Source organism: Callorhinchus milii, unplaced genomic scaffold, assembly GCF_018977255.1.
Source record: "Callorhinchus milii isolate IMCB2004 unplaced genomic scaffold, IMCB_Cmil_1.0 Scaffold14, whole genome shotgun sequence".
NCBI lineage: Eukaryota > Metazoa > Chordata > Chondrichthyes > Chimaeriformes > Callorhinchidae > Callorhinchus > Callorhinchus milii.
This window is the reverse complement of record NW_024704755.1, coordinates 7,592,675-7,612,634: the sequence shown is the minus strand read 5'-3', so window position 1 is coordinate 7,612,634 and position 19,960 is coordinate 7,592,675. Positions and strand designations below refer to the sequence as shown.

The window sequence follows — 19,960 nt, the reverse complement described above, 5'->3', positions numbered from 1 at the left end:
TGCAGAAGGAAGCATATTGAGCTATTATATGTAAATATGATTAAGAAAGTAAACTCAGACAATACAATAAACTGCAACACAATTTATTCTGTCTTACATCGTGCCTTTCATATTAGGAGGACGTCTCAATGTGCAATGATTTCAGCTACGCCAGGACAGCAGAAAGAGGGAGTACAAGTTTAAGGTTGTAAAGGACAATTTTAGGACAGCCACCAGGAAGTATTTATTTAAACAGAGGTGAAGTAAGAACTAGAATGTGTTGCAAGAAAGGATGGTTCAGGCTACAAATCTGGCCTCAGATCAGAAACAACTTGATAGGTTGGAGTGGATCAAAATGCAACGAAGCTTGCCTTCATCTGCACCTCTCTTGTGACCTTGCGAATTCCTGTTGCAGAAGGCAAGTCAGTGGTCATAGTCAGCGGTGAAATGCTAAGGTTAATTCATGTTTTCAAAAATGGAGTTACTATTCCCTTGAAAGTTTGAGATACAAAAAATCTTGAAAAGAGATAGAGACAGGATGTCTCCAGCCTCACGACTGGAGCTGCCCTGGTCACCTCTAGAGGTCAACAATAACCATGGAAATGTTTTTTTTGCCACCCTCTTTAAAATACCGTCAGGGTAGACTAACAAATAAATTATCAGGGCAAATAAATCAAGTTGCAGCATATTAAGATATTAAAAGGTTGAAAATATGTTTCTCAATTCAGAATTGGTCTGCAACGAAAGAGTGACCCTTACAATTCTGTAGTGATAGCTGTGTATTTCAAATGCAATGCGAAAGCTTCAAATTAAAAGTAAATTTACATTGGAGTCTATTCTGTTCTCATCACTAAGGATAGCAAATCTTTCCATGTGTGTGCTTGGAATGGGAAATCCCATTATAAATTCACATCAAATGCTTTGTTACACATAGCAATCGGAGCAGAATAACAGCCATTGTTGTGTTTTATATCGAGTCATGGAGCTAAAACCTGCTAGTTCTATGACTCAGTGCAATATTATGTCTTATTTTTAGACAAGATGCCTTTGTATAATTTTTTTTCACTCTGTGGCAGGATTTTTTTCAAATAGTGCCACTTCTACAGAGATGCAGGATGCAGGTCTCCTGACCCACTGAAGAGCAACCCTTGCACTTTCATTATTCTCCTGATAGGTAGATCAAAAATAATTGCACAATGGCATCTTTGCAATCACTCCCACACATCTGTTAAACCTCATAATATATACTAAAGTGTTTGTGGAGGCAATTTCAATAATTTTGGCCTATTATTTTTTGCCAAAAGGGGTGTTATGACAAACAGTGAAGGCTAATTCTTTCCATATAGTTGTGAAATGTACACATTCAAAGGATTAACTGTTAAAGTGCTGTGGTTGAGTTTACTTGTCCACGCTCAATCTATGTGTGTGTCCGGGGGTGGGGGGAGGAAATTGAATGTACTTTCACAGCTTCAACAACAACAAATTGCACTTATATAATGTCTTTCAAATCGGGAGGACATCCTAAGGTGCTGGAAAGTCGATGGTTTACACATGAACTGATGGTTGGATTGAAGAGGGGTGGAAGGAAAGGGGGTGGGGGTGGAAAGATGACCAAAGGCAAGGTTAAAGAGGAAGATCTTGAGACGGATCTTGAAGAAGGCAAGAGAAGGGGTGAGGCAAAGGGATTCCGGGATTGGAGTTTCAGAGGATGGGGGCAGAAAGGCTGAAGGCATGACCGCAAATGGTGGGGCAGTTTTAAAGTCAATGGAAAGCATTATATTAAAAACAAATGTTTCCACTGTAAAAATAGTCTGTAGGAATGGACAGGCAAGACAAGACATCCAAGGGATGGGTTTCAAACAGTTGGAAAAAGATCAAGGGGTAAAGAAGGATAGAAAGATACAACATTGGCAGAATACAGCAAAATAAATGTAAATTAACCAAAGGACATAGGGATAATCAGGAACAAGAGACATGAAAACAGTTGAATTAATTGTCTCTTTTTTATTATTTAAGTTGTGTTCATGGTATCTCTATAGGTAAATTGGTGTTAATGTTACAATAATGGAGCAATACTTAATGTTCGAGCAGCTTACTACTGTAATCTTGGCATTTGTTCCAAGTGTCAGGATGTGTTAGCTGAAAATTAACAGAAATGTTTGGCTCAAGGAGACATTGTGACATGCAGAGTTGGTCTGCAATGTAAGGGTTAATAATTGGGGCAGTATCCATGCAAGTTCATTGGGCTGGAAATTCAGCGTTGATTACTGGTAACCAGCATTCAGTCTACATTGATAAGCTTTTAACTTTGCTGTTATTTGGCAATTTGATGAAATACGTCACACAGTAGGTGGTTGAGTCCAATATAGGCTATAAATCAGGCACAAAAAGCAGCATTCACAAAAGGCACGGATTTGAAAATAGTGGCCATTTTTGGTGCGGAATTCTCCCCCGATTGACTTTGAATGATGCAGCACAACTGCTGGAGTCACAATATTGTTGCATTTTCTCCATTCCAGAAGCACATCCATATATAGTTAAATCTATTTAGGATCGACTTTGCTAAACATGAAATTCGGTTTAATAATTTTTGGCAAGGGTGCAAGCTTCCTGCTGAGAAGAGATGTGGGCGAAGACACGCTCTCTGTGTTATTTTAAATTATACAAACAATTCCTAGTTTATCCCCAGAAGAGCAAGTCAAATTAGAGTAGGTTCTGCATGAAATTCTGCTTAGTTCATGTATGGATTTCACCCTTCCATATTCTGTTACTAGATTTCTATTCAAGTGGAAAGAATTTTACTTGCGAACAAGTTTTTATGAAACTTCGGTGCACTGAAGTTATCCTGCAGTGTACAATACAGCTAAGGTGGTGCAATACTGACATATTATGAATTGATTGGAGAGAGATGCTGATGATATGGTATTATAATAAGCGGGCGAGAGGGAGATAGTAAAAAGCCTCTGTAGCTTGAATCAGAAAGATGCAACAGGAGGCGAGAGTAGTATATATACAATGTACAGTGTGATGGTCAGTGTAACTGAATTACTAAGCACAGAGAATCCCCACAGCTGTCAATCTCTTCGAATAGCAGGCTCACCGTAGTATGTTGGAGCTGTTAAAATACAAATTGATTTGGCAGAGCTAATGTGCAAATGGGTTAAAAAAAAGAAGCTTAGAGGGCAACAGATTGTTAATCTTTCAACAATTTGGGAAAAAATTCTATAGAATTTGCTTGCAGGGCTGAAGTGTTGCCATTCAGCCCATCAAGCCTGTTCTCTCACTTTATTAAATCATGATTTTAATCTAATTTCTCTGCATTTTCCCCATATCCCTTACTTCCCAAATATCTGTCCAGCCGTCTCCCTTTTAAGCATCCAAATTGATTATGTCCCTAAGGCTTTCTGGAACGGGGTATTTTGACAAGCGACTGTGTAAAGAAATGTTTAAGGAAGGAGACACCAACACAATATTGGAGATTTGCAATAACTGGAATAACCTAGGAGTTTTAAGAAAGGTGACTAACCATTAGCAATTAACTAAAAGCATCCTACCTTTTGAAAATTTACTGTCCAGTCTTATAATAATAATCCTTGCATTTGATATAGCGCTTTTCACGTCGGGAGGACGTCCCAAAGCGCTTCACAGAATATACTGTAAAGTGAATTGACTGTATATTTGTGGGCGAACGGATATATGGATGATACGACTCAACAAAAAGCCACTTAATATTAATTTGCCACATGTACCAATTTATGGATCACTTTCCTGTATGTTTACACAACAGGAAAGCAAGGTTCCGATAATGCAGCTGCCTACTTTGGGAGGAAAGGATTAAGCAGCATTGTGTTTGTTTTCTCTCTTCACATCAGTGCAGCCTAACTTATTTTAACACTGGCGTAACACAAGGGGTTATGTTAACACTGTTGCAACAAGGTAAATTTTAAATAAAATCCCAGCCAGTCTTTGCGTTGCCAGGCAATCCATATGGATATGATCGTGTCTTCACAACAAAAATACAAGTTGTGACTTCCACTTGAGTGCATTTTAATTTGGTTCTCGTCTGCTGTAACAATTCTTTTGAAAATAATGGTGCGATTGTGAATGTAAAGACCACTAGTTAAAAATTGATTCCCACCCCAACCCCCCTACCCTCCCTCCCTTCAGTTTAAATGTGAAATTACGCATTTTGTTATTCTTTTAAAACAGGGATTGAAATTGATGCCTTAAATATCACACAACGCCATTAAACATTGTGTCTTTTAGTTTTTCAGTCAGATGTACTTTAAGAAAAGATGGTGCATTGTGTAGGATGTGACCTTCATCTGACAAACGCGCATTGTGCAATAAACTGTCAATATTTGTAGTTATAAGGTACAAAATGACATTTACAATAATTGGAACAGCCATATTAAAAGGCTGGATCTGCCAGCTGGCTGTAGATAAAGACGTGACCCATCTCACTGTTCATCAGGGAAATTTATTTTTTTTGCCAGCTAATAGATGAGAAGAAACTGCGAGCTGTTTTAGATGGCACCTTTTAGGCTCGTAAAATAAAACAAAGGGGATACTATTACTGCTTGACTGTAGGCTGATTGTATGTAATGTGCATTGAAAAAAAACATTACAAGGCAAAAATAGTAACAGGTCATGTTAAGAAAAGGAATTGCTAGAAGAGATTAACAGTTTTATTTCTTAAGTCGTTTTTCTGTCTCCCCCCACCTCCCCCCACCCCCCCAAACCCGTTCTATATACAGCCCATGACATCTTCGCCTTTGAACAAAGGGACCATTTCAGACATCTGAAGCAAATTAGCAATTCTTCAGCTGGAGTGGTACGCCCTGGACCCTTGGCGCTGCCTGTGCTGGGCAGACAGGGGTATAAGGGCCACAGAGGCAGGGTTGGCAAGTTAACATATTTCACCTAGCCTTTGATGGAATTTTAAACCTGCCACCTCACCAGATCATGTTGTGTCACTGCTTCTGAACTGTGCCATGTTTTTTTAAAAAAAAAACACGCACAAAATGAGCAGCTATATTTAAACTGGAAGCATCGACTGCTGAGAACCGGTGACAGAAAACATGTTACTGCTTCTCCAGTTTAAGAGCAAGGGTGGGATGGTGGCATTCTGCTGGTGTGCAGTAATGTAACGGGAAAATTGTGCTAAGCTGTAAGGTGCAACATATTGTTTAAACTTGTCCTATCATGGTTTGATTAGAAACAGTTTCTGCACCTACTTGTCATGCACCATCAGACAACAACAACAACAACAACAAGATTCCATTTATAAAGCGCCTTTCATGTCAGGAGGACGTCCCAAGGTGCTGCACAGTTGGGTCATGACCCGAGCAGGGGGGAAATGGTCAGGGTGAGGGGAGGGAGCGAGGAGGGGGGAAATGGTCAGGGTGAGGGGAGGGATGGGAGGGAGCGAGAAGGGGGAAGAGAGTCGAGAGGGGAGCTGAAGGCACGGTCAAAGAGAAAGGTTTTGAGACCGGCCTTGAAGGAGAAAAGGGAGGAAGCAAGGCGAAGGCACTGGGGGATAGAGTTCCAGAGCCTCGGGGCTGAGAGGCTGAAGGCCCGACCACCAATGGTAGGGCGATTGGGGCGGGGGACGTGGAGCAGACCGGAGCCGGAGGAACGGAGGGTACGGGCAGGTAGGTAGGGGGATAGTAGGTTGGAGAGGTAGGAGGGAGCAAGGCCGTGAATGGCCTTGTAGGTGAGGATGAGGATCTTGAAATCAATCCTCTGGGGGATGGGGAGCCAGTGGAGGCGAGCGAGGGTGGGAGTGATGTGGTCCAGACATTGCTAACGCACCTGACGTGTCCCTTAAACTGGGAAAACTGCATTTAATGTTCTCTCCCCAGCTCCCCTGATAGCTTAGAAAGTGGACTCCCTTGTGTGGAACTGAACCATATGATTCAGCAACAACAACAAGATTCCATTTATAGAGCGCCTTTCACGTCAGGAGGACGTCCCAAGGCGCTGTACAGTTGGGTCAGGACCCGAGCAGGGGGGAAATGGTCAGGGTGAGGGGAGAGAAGGGAGGGGGCAAGGAGGGGGTAGAGAGTCGAGAGGGGAGCTGAAGGCACGGTCAAAGAGAAAGGTCTTGAGACCGGCCTTGCAGGAGGAAAGGGAGGAGGCAAGGCAAAGGCACTGGAGTCCTGTAGCTCAGAAGGAACTTGTATTTTTATAGCATATTATGCATCAAAACATATCAAAGGCCTTTGATATTAATTATTTTTAAGTGTAGTGACTTTTTTAGGAGCAAAAATGTAGCCAATAATATCCCTCGTTCAATTGGGTTGTGAGTTTAAGTTGGTTGCTTTGAGTGGCAGTGAGGCTGCCACATTTGGCTTAAGTAAGATAATTTTGGCAATTTCCAGTTGCTGGCTACCAGCTTTCATTTCCATTATACTGAATTCCTCTTCCCTTCAACTGGATTCTCATCTCCACTGTTACACTTTGAGCTTACCAGCCAATGCTGCCTCTGGGTGTAGCTGATAAGAGATAACCACATGGCAACGATAGTGGGACTTCAGGTTTACCCCAGGAGCAAAGCATTGAGTCAGTTTTCTACAGTTGCTAGTTTAGAACTAGTTATGGTTTTATAACCAAGTCATATTACTACTGGAGGTACTGGAGTCCTGTAGCTCAGTGGTTAGAGCACTCGCTTTGCAAGCGAGAGACCTGAGTTCAATTCCAGGCAGGGCGAAACCTTGGGCAAGTTTCCTTACTCCACACAGAGCCTAATAATAATCCCTCCAAAACTAAAAACAATAATAAATTGGTCATTTTCAATCTACGACTGTTTGTGGGACATTGCTGTGCGCAATTGGCTGCCGCGTTCGCCCACAAATATACAGTCAATTCACTTTACAGTGTGTTCTGTGAAGCGCTTTGGGACGTCCTCCCGTCGTGAAAAGTGCTATATCAAATGCAAGGATTATTATTATTATTATTATTATTATTTCAATACACAGTTTACTGGGATCCCTCAAGTTCCAAATATGTGTAAGTATCTTGTGAAGCGCTTTGAGACATCTCAACAATATGATAAGGCACTATAACAAATGCAAAAATATTATTAGTAGTAGCATTAAATTGGGCATTCTGAAATGATGAGATCCAGTGGGCCAAAAAGCTATCTTCTTCCATACCTCTCCTGTCATAATTATTCTCCTGTGGCATAGGCTCTGACCGAAAGGGCAGCTGTCACGTATTCATGGGTTGTACCTTGTTTGAAACTGGTAAGCAGGGAGCGCTCATGAACAGAGTAAGTCAGCTTTCTACATTGATTTTCCCATATATTGTATAGAAAGCAAATCACCTCCTCTGGAGCTGGCACAGATTGAGATTGGGAACTCCCGGGCACTGGAATATCCACTATGATCCCTGCCCTTGCGTGGATTTTGTGTTTCTGTCTCTCCCATCAAAAATCTTTTTAAAAAAAACACAAGTATACTTGCAGCAGGGAATTTAGGTTACTCCTATCAAATACCCCTATAATTCCCTTAGTAAAGGGAACAAACACTGGAACACTACATTCCCAGGAATCAGGGTGAAGGAAGTATCGAAAAGGTAACAAGTGTTCAAAAAGGGTTTGAAGTGTCCCATGCACCCAAAGATCTCAGATGACTGGGTCGACGGGCTTTATAAACAAGAAAACGTTGAGGCAGCAGTGATGGGTGACATTTCTGCTGCCTTCTTCCTAGGCTCAGAATAGCACCCTCTGCTGCATGACTTGACGCTTCCATTTATCACACTCGCAATCCTGGAAATGCAAGATAACTTTTCCTATAGCTATTTTGCAGTGATTCCCCCCACCCCTGGCCCCTTGCACCATAGCAAAATTCAATGTAAATCGTATTTTTTTAAAAACAATTATCAATTCACAGAAATATACGAAGCGTAGCCATTCCACAACCTAGAAGAATGCAGAACAATTTCCGGGATTGATTCACAGGCAAATTTCAGCATTGCTAGTGGTTACTAACTTACTCTTAAAATCATCACAGATACATTTCTGAATCCATCCCTAAGTTTGTGGGTGCAGTGTCTATTGGAGCAGTCAGAAGCCATTTCCCTATATTGTCTATGACTTCTAACAGTGTATTTTGCAGATGAACATTGTCAAGAGTTAATCACGTTGCCCGAAATATTTTTGGTAAACTGGCCGGCCGGGCACTGGAATATCCACTATGATCCTATAGATACTGCATCAGAAAGTTTCTGAGAACTGAAGACACCAGTGATAATAGGCGATTTGCATTTAATATAATCGTTTTCAGGCACCCCGTAATTGACTGGAAAAATCCCTGTGACTTTCAGGCATTGTTCGTTCAGTTACTTACTGCACCTGGTGTTAGCAACTTTCACTGTCATTATATTTCCATTTGAGGTCTGAAATTGTCAAAAGTGTTGAGGAACTCAAACAAGCAAACTACTTGTCACTTTCCATTATGTTGCAATATTTTTTTGGAAATATTGAATGCAAACAAAAACAAATGTACAATAACAAGGAAGCTTTTAAGGGGCAAAGAAAACACTTAATATTGCTTCCAATAGAATGACAATTTAGCAACGGTTCTATTACTTTCACATTTTGCTCTAAGCAACACGCAGTACAGGTTCCCAGTGCAGTTGCACATTAAGCTTGAATAATACACTGAATCAGGCATGCTGCTGATACAGCTGTTTCCTTTTTTGTATTATTCATTTAAATGAAATATGCCATCTGCTGCTAAGAGATGATGATGGGAGAGACTAAAGATTTTTTGCAAAAAATAAGAAAACATGTGAATTGTCAGCATTCTGTCAGCTTCCGTCGTGAAACAGAGAAGATACACTATTGACAAGTTTGTGTTTGTGTTGTGTTGTGTTAGCAAAATCAGTGGAGAAACTTTTGGCGTCTGTTGTAATGATGGTGATAATTTGTATGCATTGTAGATGTAGGAGAGGAAGTGGGAAGGTCTGCAGGAATACAGCAGCCTTCTTTATTGAGAGATCGAATGCCTGGATCAACCATCAGGGATTGCCCTTACTGTGGGAAATCTTTCAGAACATCTCATCATCTGAAAGTCCACCTGCGAATACATACAGGTTAGTGCGATTTTCAAAATCCCCTGACAAATGATTCTTAAATGACATTTGTTTGTTCCTCGAACTGATTAAAAAGTGTGAATATTCACCGTTCTCACTAGGTATCAGCCGTGTTTAATGCTAGCTGGATGTGATTAACAAACACATAGTCCAGATAACATGAATGGCATTTTAAACTTACTTGTATGTTTACTTTCACGTAAGATAATGGGCGGCCAACTTCACAAATGACCGGTAAATTAGTGACAATGCACATGCCCAAATTTTAGGGACAAATATGTCCAACAAATCTAATAAGTGAAGCAGATATCGACTGCAGATTAAATTCCAGCAGTGATTCTGTCAGACATTTATTCACTGAAGCAAAGTAGTCATCAGAATGCAGCAGAAGGAGATGTCACTTAAATCAAGCAAGTGCCATGTGGTAAAAAGATAGATTTTACAATCCTTTTGAGGCATCAAAAATGAAGCTCACTCAATGACTTGGCCCATAATGCGCCACATGTGGACACAGAGCAAGAAAGTCCAGGTGTAATCCCTGGTCTGTGCAGAGTTATCTGATTTCAGTTGGTAATAGTCAATATTAAAACATTCACAGAACACTTTTGCAGATGTGGAATGAGGGCAAATGGGTGCGTGTTTCGAAAACAGAAGAAACCATTCATTACTCAGTAGCTTGAAGGGGATTTTACAATGAATAGCTAGTCTCTATTTTGGTGGCCTTTCTGATTTTCACTCATTGGAACTCTGGATACTTTTAAGTGTGATGATGGGTTTCTGACATCCAGCTGACGAAAAAAAACTCATTGTTTGGTGATGAGATCTGGGAGAAATACATGGCAAGCCATTGGATAATATTTGTGCAGAATAAGCACCGGTTTGCCATGCTCAATGGTGTCTCACTCTTTTTTGGATGGGTGGTAATTGTCATCCATTCCTGATTTTTCTGAATAAGAAGCAGGTTTAAGAGTAGCTCAAAGCTGTCTCTGCCAACTACATTATTATTCAGATTATTTTCACATGAAAGCACTGCCCTTCTTCGCTGCTATCTCATGTCCACTGGCAGTAGAGGTCGGACTGTGGAATTGTTTGTGACCACTGCAATCCAATGCGTGACAGCTGACAGACCTGCATACTGAGGAAGGTCATAGGTGTTCTCAGTAAACAGAGCTCTGCTCCCATGGCATGCTCACCACAGTAGCACTGCGTAGAAGTAGTGATATTCACCTTCAAAGCTCTCCATGGCCTTGCTCCCCCCTACCTCTGCAACCTCCTAACACCTTATCAGCCCCCACCCCCACCGCTCCGTCCGCTCAGTGGGCTCCGGCCTGCTTCATTTCCCCCAAATCACTTGCCCCTACTCTCTGAAACTCTATTCCGCAATCCCTCCGCCTCCCCTCCCTTGCCTTCTTCAAGACCCGTCTCAAGACTCTCACCTTCAACCATGCCTTCGGTCACCCTCCTTCCCCTCTTGCCCTCCATCCTCCCCGATCCCAAACCCCAGCTCGGGTCTGAAACATTGATGGTCCAGCGCCTTGGGACATCCTCCTAACGTGAAAGGCGCCATACAAATGTAATTTTGTTGTTGTTGTTTAAAAATGGCACCTATTAATTTGAATGGGAGAAAGGTTGAAAGGTTGTAATTCCGAACCCCAACTCCTTCTGAATGGAATCCTAGTGCTCTACTACAAAATCTACCCGTCTAGAACTAATAGCACTTATTGTTTTTGAACATTGCATTTTATCTGAAAAACAATTATGGTTTTATTTGAAGTTTGAGTAAGTTTTTATAAAACATTACTTGCTGGTCAAGTGCAACTTATATTTAGGTTGAATAAAATGAAGTCATTAGTTAGTGAAGTTATTAGTCAGTAATTAGAAAAAGGCAAACTGTTACAATCACATAATCTGAAGAATTGTGAGTGACAAGTGAGGGAGTGAAAGCTGCTCTCTATAGTCAGACTCCTACAACTTTACAGTAGTGACGTTGGAAAAAAATAAGGAGGTAACAGATGGGATCTGAGGAGCAAATTTATGTTTCAGTGAGATTAAGAGGCTTGTTAGTCAATGATTTGCCCTTGAAAATAATTCAGTCACTTTTCACAAAGACAAATTGTTCAATCCTTAAAAATCTCTCATTCCTCGTCAAATTATTTGGGTTTATATTGGCTGTTTTAGTTCAGTATTAGAAGATGTTTAGCAGAGTGGAGTACTGTACTTTTAAGATCAATTTCAATTTGACAAAAGGAATAGAAAGATCTGAAGAGATATATTCATATTGATTGTATGAAGGAACACCACACAATTTCCTCTGCTTCCACTGGCTGTGTTTATAACATGGGGAGTGACATGTTCTCCTGAGTTATTGGAGAAAGATGCCTTTTTAGTTGGATCTCGAAGACCTTGAGCCTTCTGTCTTGTTTGCTCTTATGTGATAACTGGTCCAAACTGTAGTTGGCAATGACACAGTAAAGTGAACCAAGCAATACCTTATCATTTCTTGCCTAATTTGCATCTAGACAACAATGGGTTTAAGGTTGTAGTGTGGGTTAAGCATTCCACTAGAATAAACAATGAAGCAAAAGATTGTGAAAAATTGGTAACATCAACATTGATCATCTCTTCAGATGTCAAGGTTGCCTACCTTTGAATTAAATAGCAATGATAACATTAGGACAGAAAGTGCACTGATCACCGGTGAACAGCACATTAAATATGCCTTTGAGGACGATGTTGAGAGAGAATGCTATGATTGGGTATATTTTCTTTGGGCTGTACCAAGTGGCTATTCTTTATGTGTGAACCTAGGCAGTGTGGCAGGCTATAAAACTCTGGAGGGCATCACAGCCAAGCCAACTCTCTCTACCATTCCTGCTCCGCAACAATCCAAAACACATTTATTGCAGCAGGAATTATTGGATAGCTGTCAGGAGCAGGAATTCAATCTTCCTATTCCTAGGTCAAGACTCTAAGGTCAATTTCAGCCCCGTCTTGTTCTCTAAGGGTTAAAAATATTTGGGGTTTTATTGTTAGTATGAAATATTTTCCCCCCACTTATATGATTAACAACATTCACGTTTAATTCATTGCTAATGTTTTCAAATAACCCTGGGTATTATATTAGCATATAACTTAGAAATGCATCTTCATAGCAGCCAGGAAATTTAACATAAGATAACTTTTAATTCACCTGGAAGTAAAGCAGTTTCCTCACAGAATGTCTTCACAGAGCATATCTCTAACCAAGGTTACTGCCATGGTTATGGTCGGTTATGATATGCTGGTGAGGAACTATCCTTATTTTTCCTGTGTAGTTCCAGCTGTTTTACTGTGAACACAGGATCTCCTCATTCCCTACCACCACCTGACTTCAGTTCAACGTATCTGCTTTGAGCATTTCTGGAGTATCCCTCCTCTAAGCATTACTTTGTAACAGTGGAAACGTATTAAACATGAAAGCTATGGGAATATATAAGGAGGTAAGTACTTCACACTGTCAGTACTCTGCCCATGGAACTGATCTTCTTTAATACACTCACATAAGCTCTGGACTTTTTTTTAACCAGATGAAGCCTCCATTGTTTATTATTGAGAACACATTCCAATTGAATTCTATAATGTGGACTTATATTTGCGATAATCAAAGAACTTTCTACCAGTAGTTAACAACGTATGACTAGTTCATTTAACGGTTAGTGACAGATGACTGTCAGATAACTAGTTTTGAATAAAATTGCGATAAAATGTCAGAATTGCTGAAGCGACTTGGAAAAATAATACATTGCTCTGTTTATCTGTTGTATTCCCTCCTGGTTACACAATGCTGTGTACAGATATTGGCTTAAAAAGCACATTGGGAAATAAGGTTCATCCAGATTTTTATTCCATATGTTTTGAGCCAAACATGTTTGCAAAGCGCAAAACTTTATTCATGAGCAAAAAGAGAACAGTTTGCCTTCAAGGATTGTTTTGAATGAATACAATAAAATAAATAGTTTGGGACCAGCTAGCATGTTCTAATAAAGCAGGAAGCAAGGGTTAAAAGGGACCAAATGAGAAGTAGCACTTTGGGATGTATTGAACGCTTATGGAATAAAGGGACAGAGAGAAGCTTGTTCACAGAAAACAGTCAACAGAAACTTGGTAACTAAATGCAAAATTACATCTAGATGATTGGAGCATTCTCCATGTAACTAGTACCTAATTAATCACAGTGCTATGCCCCACCCCCATACGACGTACATGAAGAATACATGCATTGATCCACATTTTTTTTCTTTCTCAATCCTATTTCCTTCCAAATCGTGCTAAGAGCTGCATAAAACTATATAGTACACTTCTGGTTGGGAAGGCAGAAAAAGTAGCATTACTTAGCTCTTTACCATCATGAGCAATGCTGTTATAGGTTTGATAAGCAAGAGATGTGCTTTCAGTAGGAGACAACTATACTAATTTTCCTGCACCAGAGCTAGGGTATCCCATGACAGTATAGGATACTGATTACAATGACGCACTCCACCCCAAGAATTGGCAAACCTTGAGCTCAGGTGACTGATACTTAAGCCTTTGACCATCTGGTCAGGAGGCAGGAATTTTACTGCCTGTACTACCAGCCCATCCAGTAAATATGGTCATGACAGAATTTAACTCCAGATTAATTGCTTCCAGCAAATCTGGCAGAAAGGAATTAACAGAATTTAAATTCCCAAAAAGTTAAAGAGGTAATGTTACCATATTAATTTCCTACCAAAGATTTAGTAGGAAGATGTCCATTAGCGAAATTAGCTACAGTTTCTGGCTAGCTAACAATGTGAAGTATACAGTAGGGCATGGCTAATGAATACCGCAGTGGGTGATATTTCATTATACAAATTAATGCTCACATATTAATGGGAAAGTCACAAAATGAATCTAGGCTTCAATGACAGCAATTAGAAACACAGATTGTCCCCTTCTAGACAAGGCACTGTTTAGCAATAAGCAGCTGTGCAATAGTCTTCATATTTACAGCATATAAGCTTAGGGGAATCATGTGGACAATTTATATTAATGCACTCTAGCTTTGCTGTGAAGAATATTTATTTCACCCTTTCTAAGTGAATAAAACTCAGCATTTTAAAGTATTAGTGCTTAATTATCAGATGATGGGTAATGTATACACATTAATATAAAATTATAACAAAGGGGTTTGTGCTTTATTAAATATTTCCTGGATCAAAAAGCATACCTCGTAGTTTGAAGATAAAGGTTATTTTGTTATGAATAAAATCAATCCATTTATCACATATGAGCAGTTCCGGTAATGGGTAATCTTTGTTCAAAAACATATTGTAAAGCAGAGGGACTGATTTAGAAACGTAGATTTTATACCGAAAAAACAATTCACTCTGCATTATGGAAAACTGTAACATTTACTGAGCATAACATTTAAAATAACTGGAATAAATCACAATATTTTTAATACTCGTTCAGAATGTAATTCCACTCTTGGTTGCAATGCTCAAATGAGGTCACATAGTTCTGTTGTGTGATCCTTGACCAAGCATGATATTTTTCATTGTACCAGGTGCCATTTTTAATATTGTGTGTTTGAGGATGTAAATTCAGTGAAAAATGTGACACAGAAATAAAATACTGTATTTCAATAGGGATTAACTGCTTCAGATGGCAGTTTTTTCTTGACATCTCATAACATGAGGCTTTGAAAACAAAAGCAAGTTTCACATTGTTCCTTAAATTTTTTATTTTTCTCAATACGATTCAAACTTTTTTGTAATGCAGAAATGTCATGGCAGTTGTCATGACAATTTTAGAATATACGTTCTTAAATATGTCACACAACTATATACCATTCAGCAATCATACTTTTTACTGCTACCTGCTAGAAGATTAATAACCTACAGGTATCCCACGCGATATATGCAGATATTAATCCAAGGTTGCATAATGGAAATTGTGTGCCACCCATTGAATAACTTATTCAATGTTCTCTTTGTTAATCATGAATAAAGCATTTTTGTGTATGCTTCATTCATTACCAATAAAAAAGGCATTTAAAAAAATAAGTAGCACAAGGTCGTTTTGCTGTGTGGCGTGACCCTGACTTGTGCAAGAGATGAGACTGAATCTGGCATGCTGTGAATGCCAGTTATAGTACTTAGCACTGTCACCCTGCACGGATACAGAATATTTTATCTGGCTTGAACTTGATGTATTCGTACTTTGAGAGAATGGCAACCAGGGATTATCAGGTGCCTAATGCATATGTGGCCAAATTAACCCAATGTCCTAGTCACAGTGAAAGCAGCATAGGGCATGAATTAATACTAGGTTATAAGCAATGCTTTTGGACTCTGGGCTATTTGGCTTGGAGACTTTGGAAGGAATACAGTCGTTGCTTCTATGATCTGATCAGATGAATGGCAGCGATTTGCTCTGTGGGATTGGATGTGTTTAAGCACCAATGAAAAACAGGAACTGGCCTTTCCCAGGACAGTGATTTGCCTTTCCAGTGGTGAGTGCGTTATTCAAACATGGCCAGAGAATATTGATATTATATGCAGAATAACAGGATTATTTCACTCCATTTTTGTTCAAAGAATATAACCTTTTAAAGTAGCACATCTTCTGAAAAAGCAAAGTGCAGGAAAATGATGATACTAAAAAAGATGAACGCAGACAAATAACACACACTCATCACAGTTGCTCAAGAGTAGAATCTAGGTTCTTTAAAAACCATGGCCCATTATGGAAATATATGCATATAACAAGCAACTTATAAGATCTTGTAATTCATCCTAAGAATTCTTGGAACATGAACATCTCATTATATGCTTTCTCTTCTATCTCATCTGAATGTTTTTCAGCCACTGCAAATGCAATGCTGCATATTTTGATTAAAACCAATACACATTTCCAATGGCTAACTGTGTTGGCAACGTGTTTTTTAATCCAAAAAAAACATGTTTTATTTATACTGCTCACTAAGTGTACATTTTCTTTGAACCAATTCTACTTTCTGCAAATTTTAAAATTTATTCTAGAATGTTGCCTCACAAATGGTGATGAATTACTTGTGCAGTACACCATTTGCTAATTATATCCATGATTTACTGCACACTAGGTCTTAAATCATTCATTTCAGTTTTGTACAGAATGTTGCTAAGTTTTATGTTTTGAGATGATTTGGTATGTACAAAGTCAGCTTTTATGCAAAAAAAACCTTTGTTTCCTCGTGTAACATGACCATCTTTAATAGTAAAAGAACTAGTTTGTCATTTTTTTTGTTCTATGGAACAACGTGGAGTCCTGTAGCTCAGTGGTTAGAGCACTCGCTTTGCAAGCGAGAGACCTGAGTTCAATTCCAGGCAGGGCGAAACCTTGGGCAAGTTTCCTTACTCCACATGCCTAATAATAATCCCTCCAAAAAAAAACAATAATAAATTGGTCATTTTCAATCTACGACTGTTTGTGGGACATTGCTGTGCGCAATTGGCTGCCGCGTTCGCCCACAAATATGCAGTCAATTCACTTTACAGTGTGTTCTGTGAAGCGCTTTGGGATGTCCTCCCGACGTGAAAAGCGCTATATCAAATGCAAGGATTATTATTATTATTATCTGTGTGAACAAACTGAAGCTCACAACTTTCTTTCCATTGTTTGCTGGTGTAGGTGAGAAACCATACAAATGCCCACACTGTGACTACGCTGGAACTCAGTCAGCATCTCTGAAATATCACTTGGAACGCCACCATAGGGAGCGTCAGAATGGAACAAGTCCTTTGTTGGGACAGGGGCACAGCCACCAAGAGAATCTTGAAGAGCCTATCAATAAAAGCCAGATATTTATTAGGCCAGACATACTGAGAGGAGTGATGAAAAGTATGCCAGGGACGGACCTCAGAAGTGGCTTGATTCCTCAACAGTGGTCAATGGGAGTCCATTCCCCAGCGGAATGCCATGGACACGGGGCTGCTGTGACATCCGAGCAGCAAGCTGAGAGTCTGAAAAGTGCATCAGAGGCTTCTGGGGAAGACACTCCAAGTCTTTCTGATCTGAGCAGAGCATTCCAGAGCCTGGCTGGGAATGGCGTCAATTTCCAAGGGTCTTTGCAAGCTTTCATTGACACTTATGGACTGAAATCCTTGGAAAAAGAAAAGGAGGTAAACGAAAGAATCCCAAGCGAAACCATAAGTGGAAAACTGCCTAACTCAAAAGCAACACTTGAAAAAAACAGCAAGAAATTAGACTATGAAGACTGTGAAAGAAGGTCTGAAGTTCAGGCATCTGAAAAAAAGTCAGGAGGTAAATCAAGATCAATTGCAGAAAAATCCCAGTATGAACCATTGGATTTGTCTGTCAAACCTCCATCCTATGATTCTGCCCCACTTCCAGGTTCATCCATGACCATCCAGGATAACGTCACTTGGCATGGATGCCTGTTCTGTTCCTTCACAACTTCATCGATGGAATTAATGGTTCTTCACCTTCAAGCCAACCACCTAGGGAAGACGAAACGAAAAGAAAACCTTTTAGGACTGGCAGGAAACGGCAATGATCTTCAAGGGGAATCTTCACCTTTTGCAAAGAAAACCTGTTTGCCAGTCTCTCCTGTTCTCATGAAGAAAGATCAGATCGGTGCAAAATCACTGGACAAGGCAGAGTCATCTTCTGACAAAATAGCTGAACAAGGACAAACCAGTGACTCATTGGGAGATCATAAGAAGTCCTTTGCTAGTCCTATGGAGACTAACCTGAGTTCTCTAGTTACAGATTTTTACAAGCAATTCAACACGTATTCAAACATCAGTGGTCCAGGAACACCCAGTTTAACCACTCATGAATCTGAACTGAAATGCCGACCTGCAAGCACCATGAATCTTGTTTCACCAGGGGCTCAAAGCATGAGTCCTTCTGGCGAAGTGGCTAATAAACCATGTAGTGGTGACACGGGGTCTGCGGATGATCAAGATGTAAATGATCCAGATATATTAGAGGACATAAAACAGCCATTAACCTCTGATGAAGAAAGTTCTGATGGCGAAGATCCAATTCCCAGTGCAGCTGTCTCGAAAGGATCACAAGGACTTCTAACCTGTGTCGCTAAGCCTCAAGGTGGCCCGTGGCAGGGTTTAAATCTTCTGCCATCTCAAGATATTCCACAGGGGGTGGTCAATAAGGAGCAAGTCCACAGCCATCAACTCCTCGACCAGCAGATGAATATGCTCTCTGCTCTGAGAGCCTACAGCACAGACAGCATGGCAGCTTTCAATGGTATGGGAAATAGCTCAAGCAACAGCAGCAGCAGCAGCAACAGCAGCAGCAGCAGCAACAGCAGTAGCAACAGTGTTAAGAGGTCAGACTTGTCAGGTGGGTGTCAAATGAATCCAACTTTTGAAATGCAATGAAGATGTTGCCCAATCCGATACCTTCTAGAAGCCTTAGCTTTGAGGGATTGCAAAGTAAAATTTACGAAACCTATTGTACTCTATATGTTGCTAATTTGTCGATTGTTCTGTTTTTTCAGGTGTTCATATCAAACTGCAGCAATATTCTCAGATCAGTGGTTATAAATATTGATAGCAAAAAATATGAACGCTTAAGATGTTTTTTGTAGTTTGAGAATAATGTGGGAGGCTTAAAGTGTCGTGGAAGTTATTTGTGAAAGATGTAATAAACTAGGGACATATTTTACTTGTAGACATAAATTCAGGTTCAGTACCACCACTGGAAAAATAGAAAACTAGGAAATGTTATAGGGTCAGAATCTTGGTCAGGATTCTAGGGGTGAGACATGTGCTAAAAGAACCTTCAGTCTGTGTTAATGCACACCTTTAAAGTCGTTACACTTGGTGGCATGAGAAATATTTCACCCATGAAGCTGTTTAGTGTGCCTGAAGCTATGATTCCTGTTTTCCTCTTGCAGGTTTGGTTTCAGTAAAGGCAACACCTTGAGCAGTGTGAGTTCAGCATTAGTATCGGTCAATTAGCACAGCAGACCTCTGACCTTTGTTTTGCATCATATATAGAGTCCGATGCCCTAGAAGAAGACTTGCAAACAAAAGGATAAAGGAAAACATTTGTGCATCTTTTGGAGGCTTTTATTTTCTAATTATTTATGTATGTACCTGAGATCAAAGCAGTTTTGAGAGTGAGCATCTAGGCTCCTTGGGAGTGTCTTTCTCATAAGCCCAGCTGGCAGTTTTCAGGAAGAAAACATTCACTTTGTAAAGTGAAGTTATTTATTATTTCAACACTTCTGCCCCACCGCACACTGATACACACACTCTGCAATTAGACACAGCAGTGAAATGAACTTCACCTGATATAAACAAAATGCAAAATACTGCAGATGCTGGAAATCAGAAACAAAAACAAGTTGCTGGGAAGCGACTTCCCAAAAACAGAAGTTCCCAGCTACTTCTGTTTTTGTCTCACCTGATATAAAGTTGATACTGAGAGACTTCCCAAATTTCTGATTGGGTAGAGTTCATACCTTTAGCATGATGGAGTCCTATTTCATTTGATCGTGGGAAAGGAAGTGGAAGTGTTAAGAGTTTGGTGAGCAGTTGGCAGAACCAGTTTCAGAGGAATCAAACTGCAATAAAGGTTCTGAGCTTGACATGCGCTATTCTATCCAACACCGATAGACAGAATGATCGATAGACTTAATCTCTGTTTGTGTCCTTCAGCTGCCCAGCCATCCATAATTTGCTGTATGTTCACATCTATAGGAGATGTCCAATGTGATATGCAGGGACCTGAGCACCCAACATGTGCTCCAGTTAAATTTACTGGCAGTAGCTCATTTACGCAAAGGCTGTTTTTGAGAAGAATAACATTTGGAAAGTGGTGTGCAAGGGACTTTCTGGTAGTTAGGCTA

General features: G+C 40.0%; 1 protein-coding gene across 1 annotated transcript in view; it reads left to right on the top strand.

Annotated features, from left to right (window-relative positions):
• Positions 1–19,960, top strand: part of znf536 (zinc finger protein 536) — a 104,108-nt gene that overhangs the window by 33,478 nt on the left and 50,670 nt on the right. The window contains exons 2-3 of the mRNA XM_007889383.2: positions 8,926–9,078; positions 16,750–18,447. Coding sequence (XP_007887574.1) covers positions 8,926–9,078; positions 16,750–18,447 — 1,851 coding nt within the window. The remainder of the gene's footprint in view (positions 1–8,925; positions 9,079–16,749; positions 18,448–19,960) is intronic.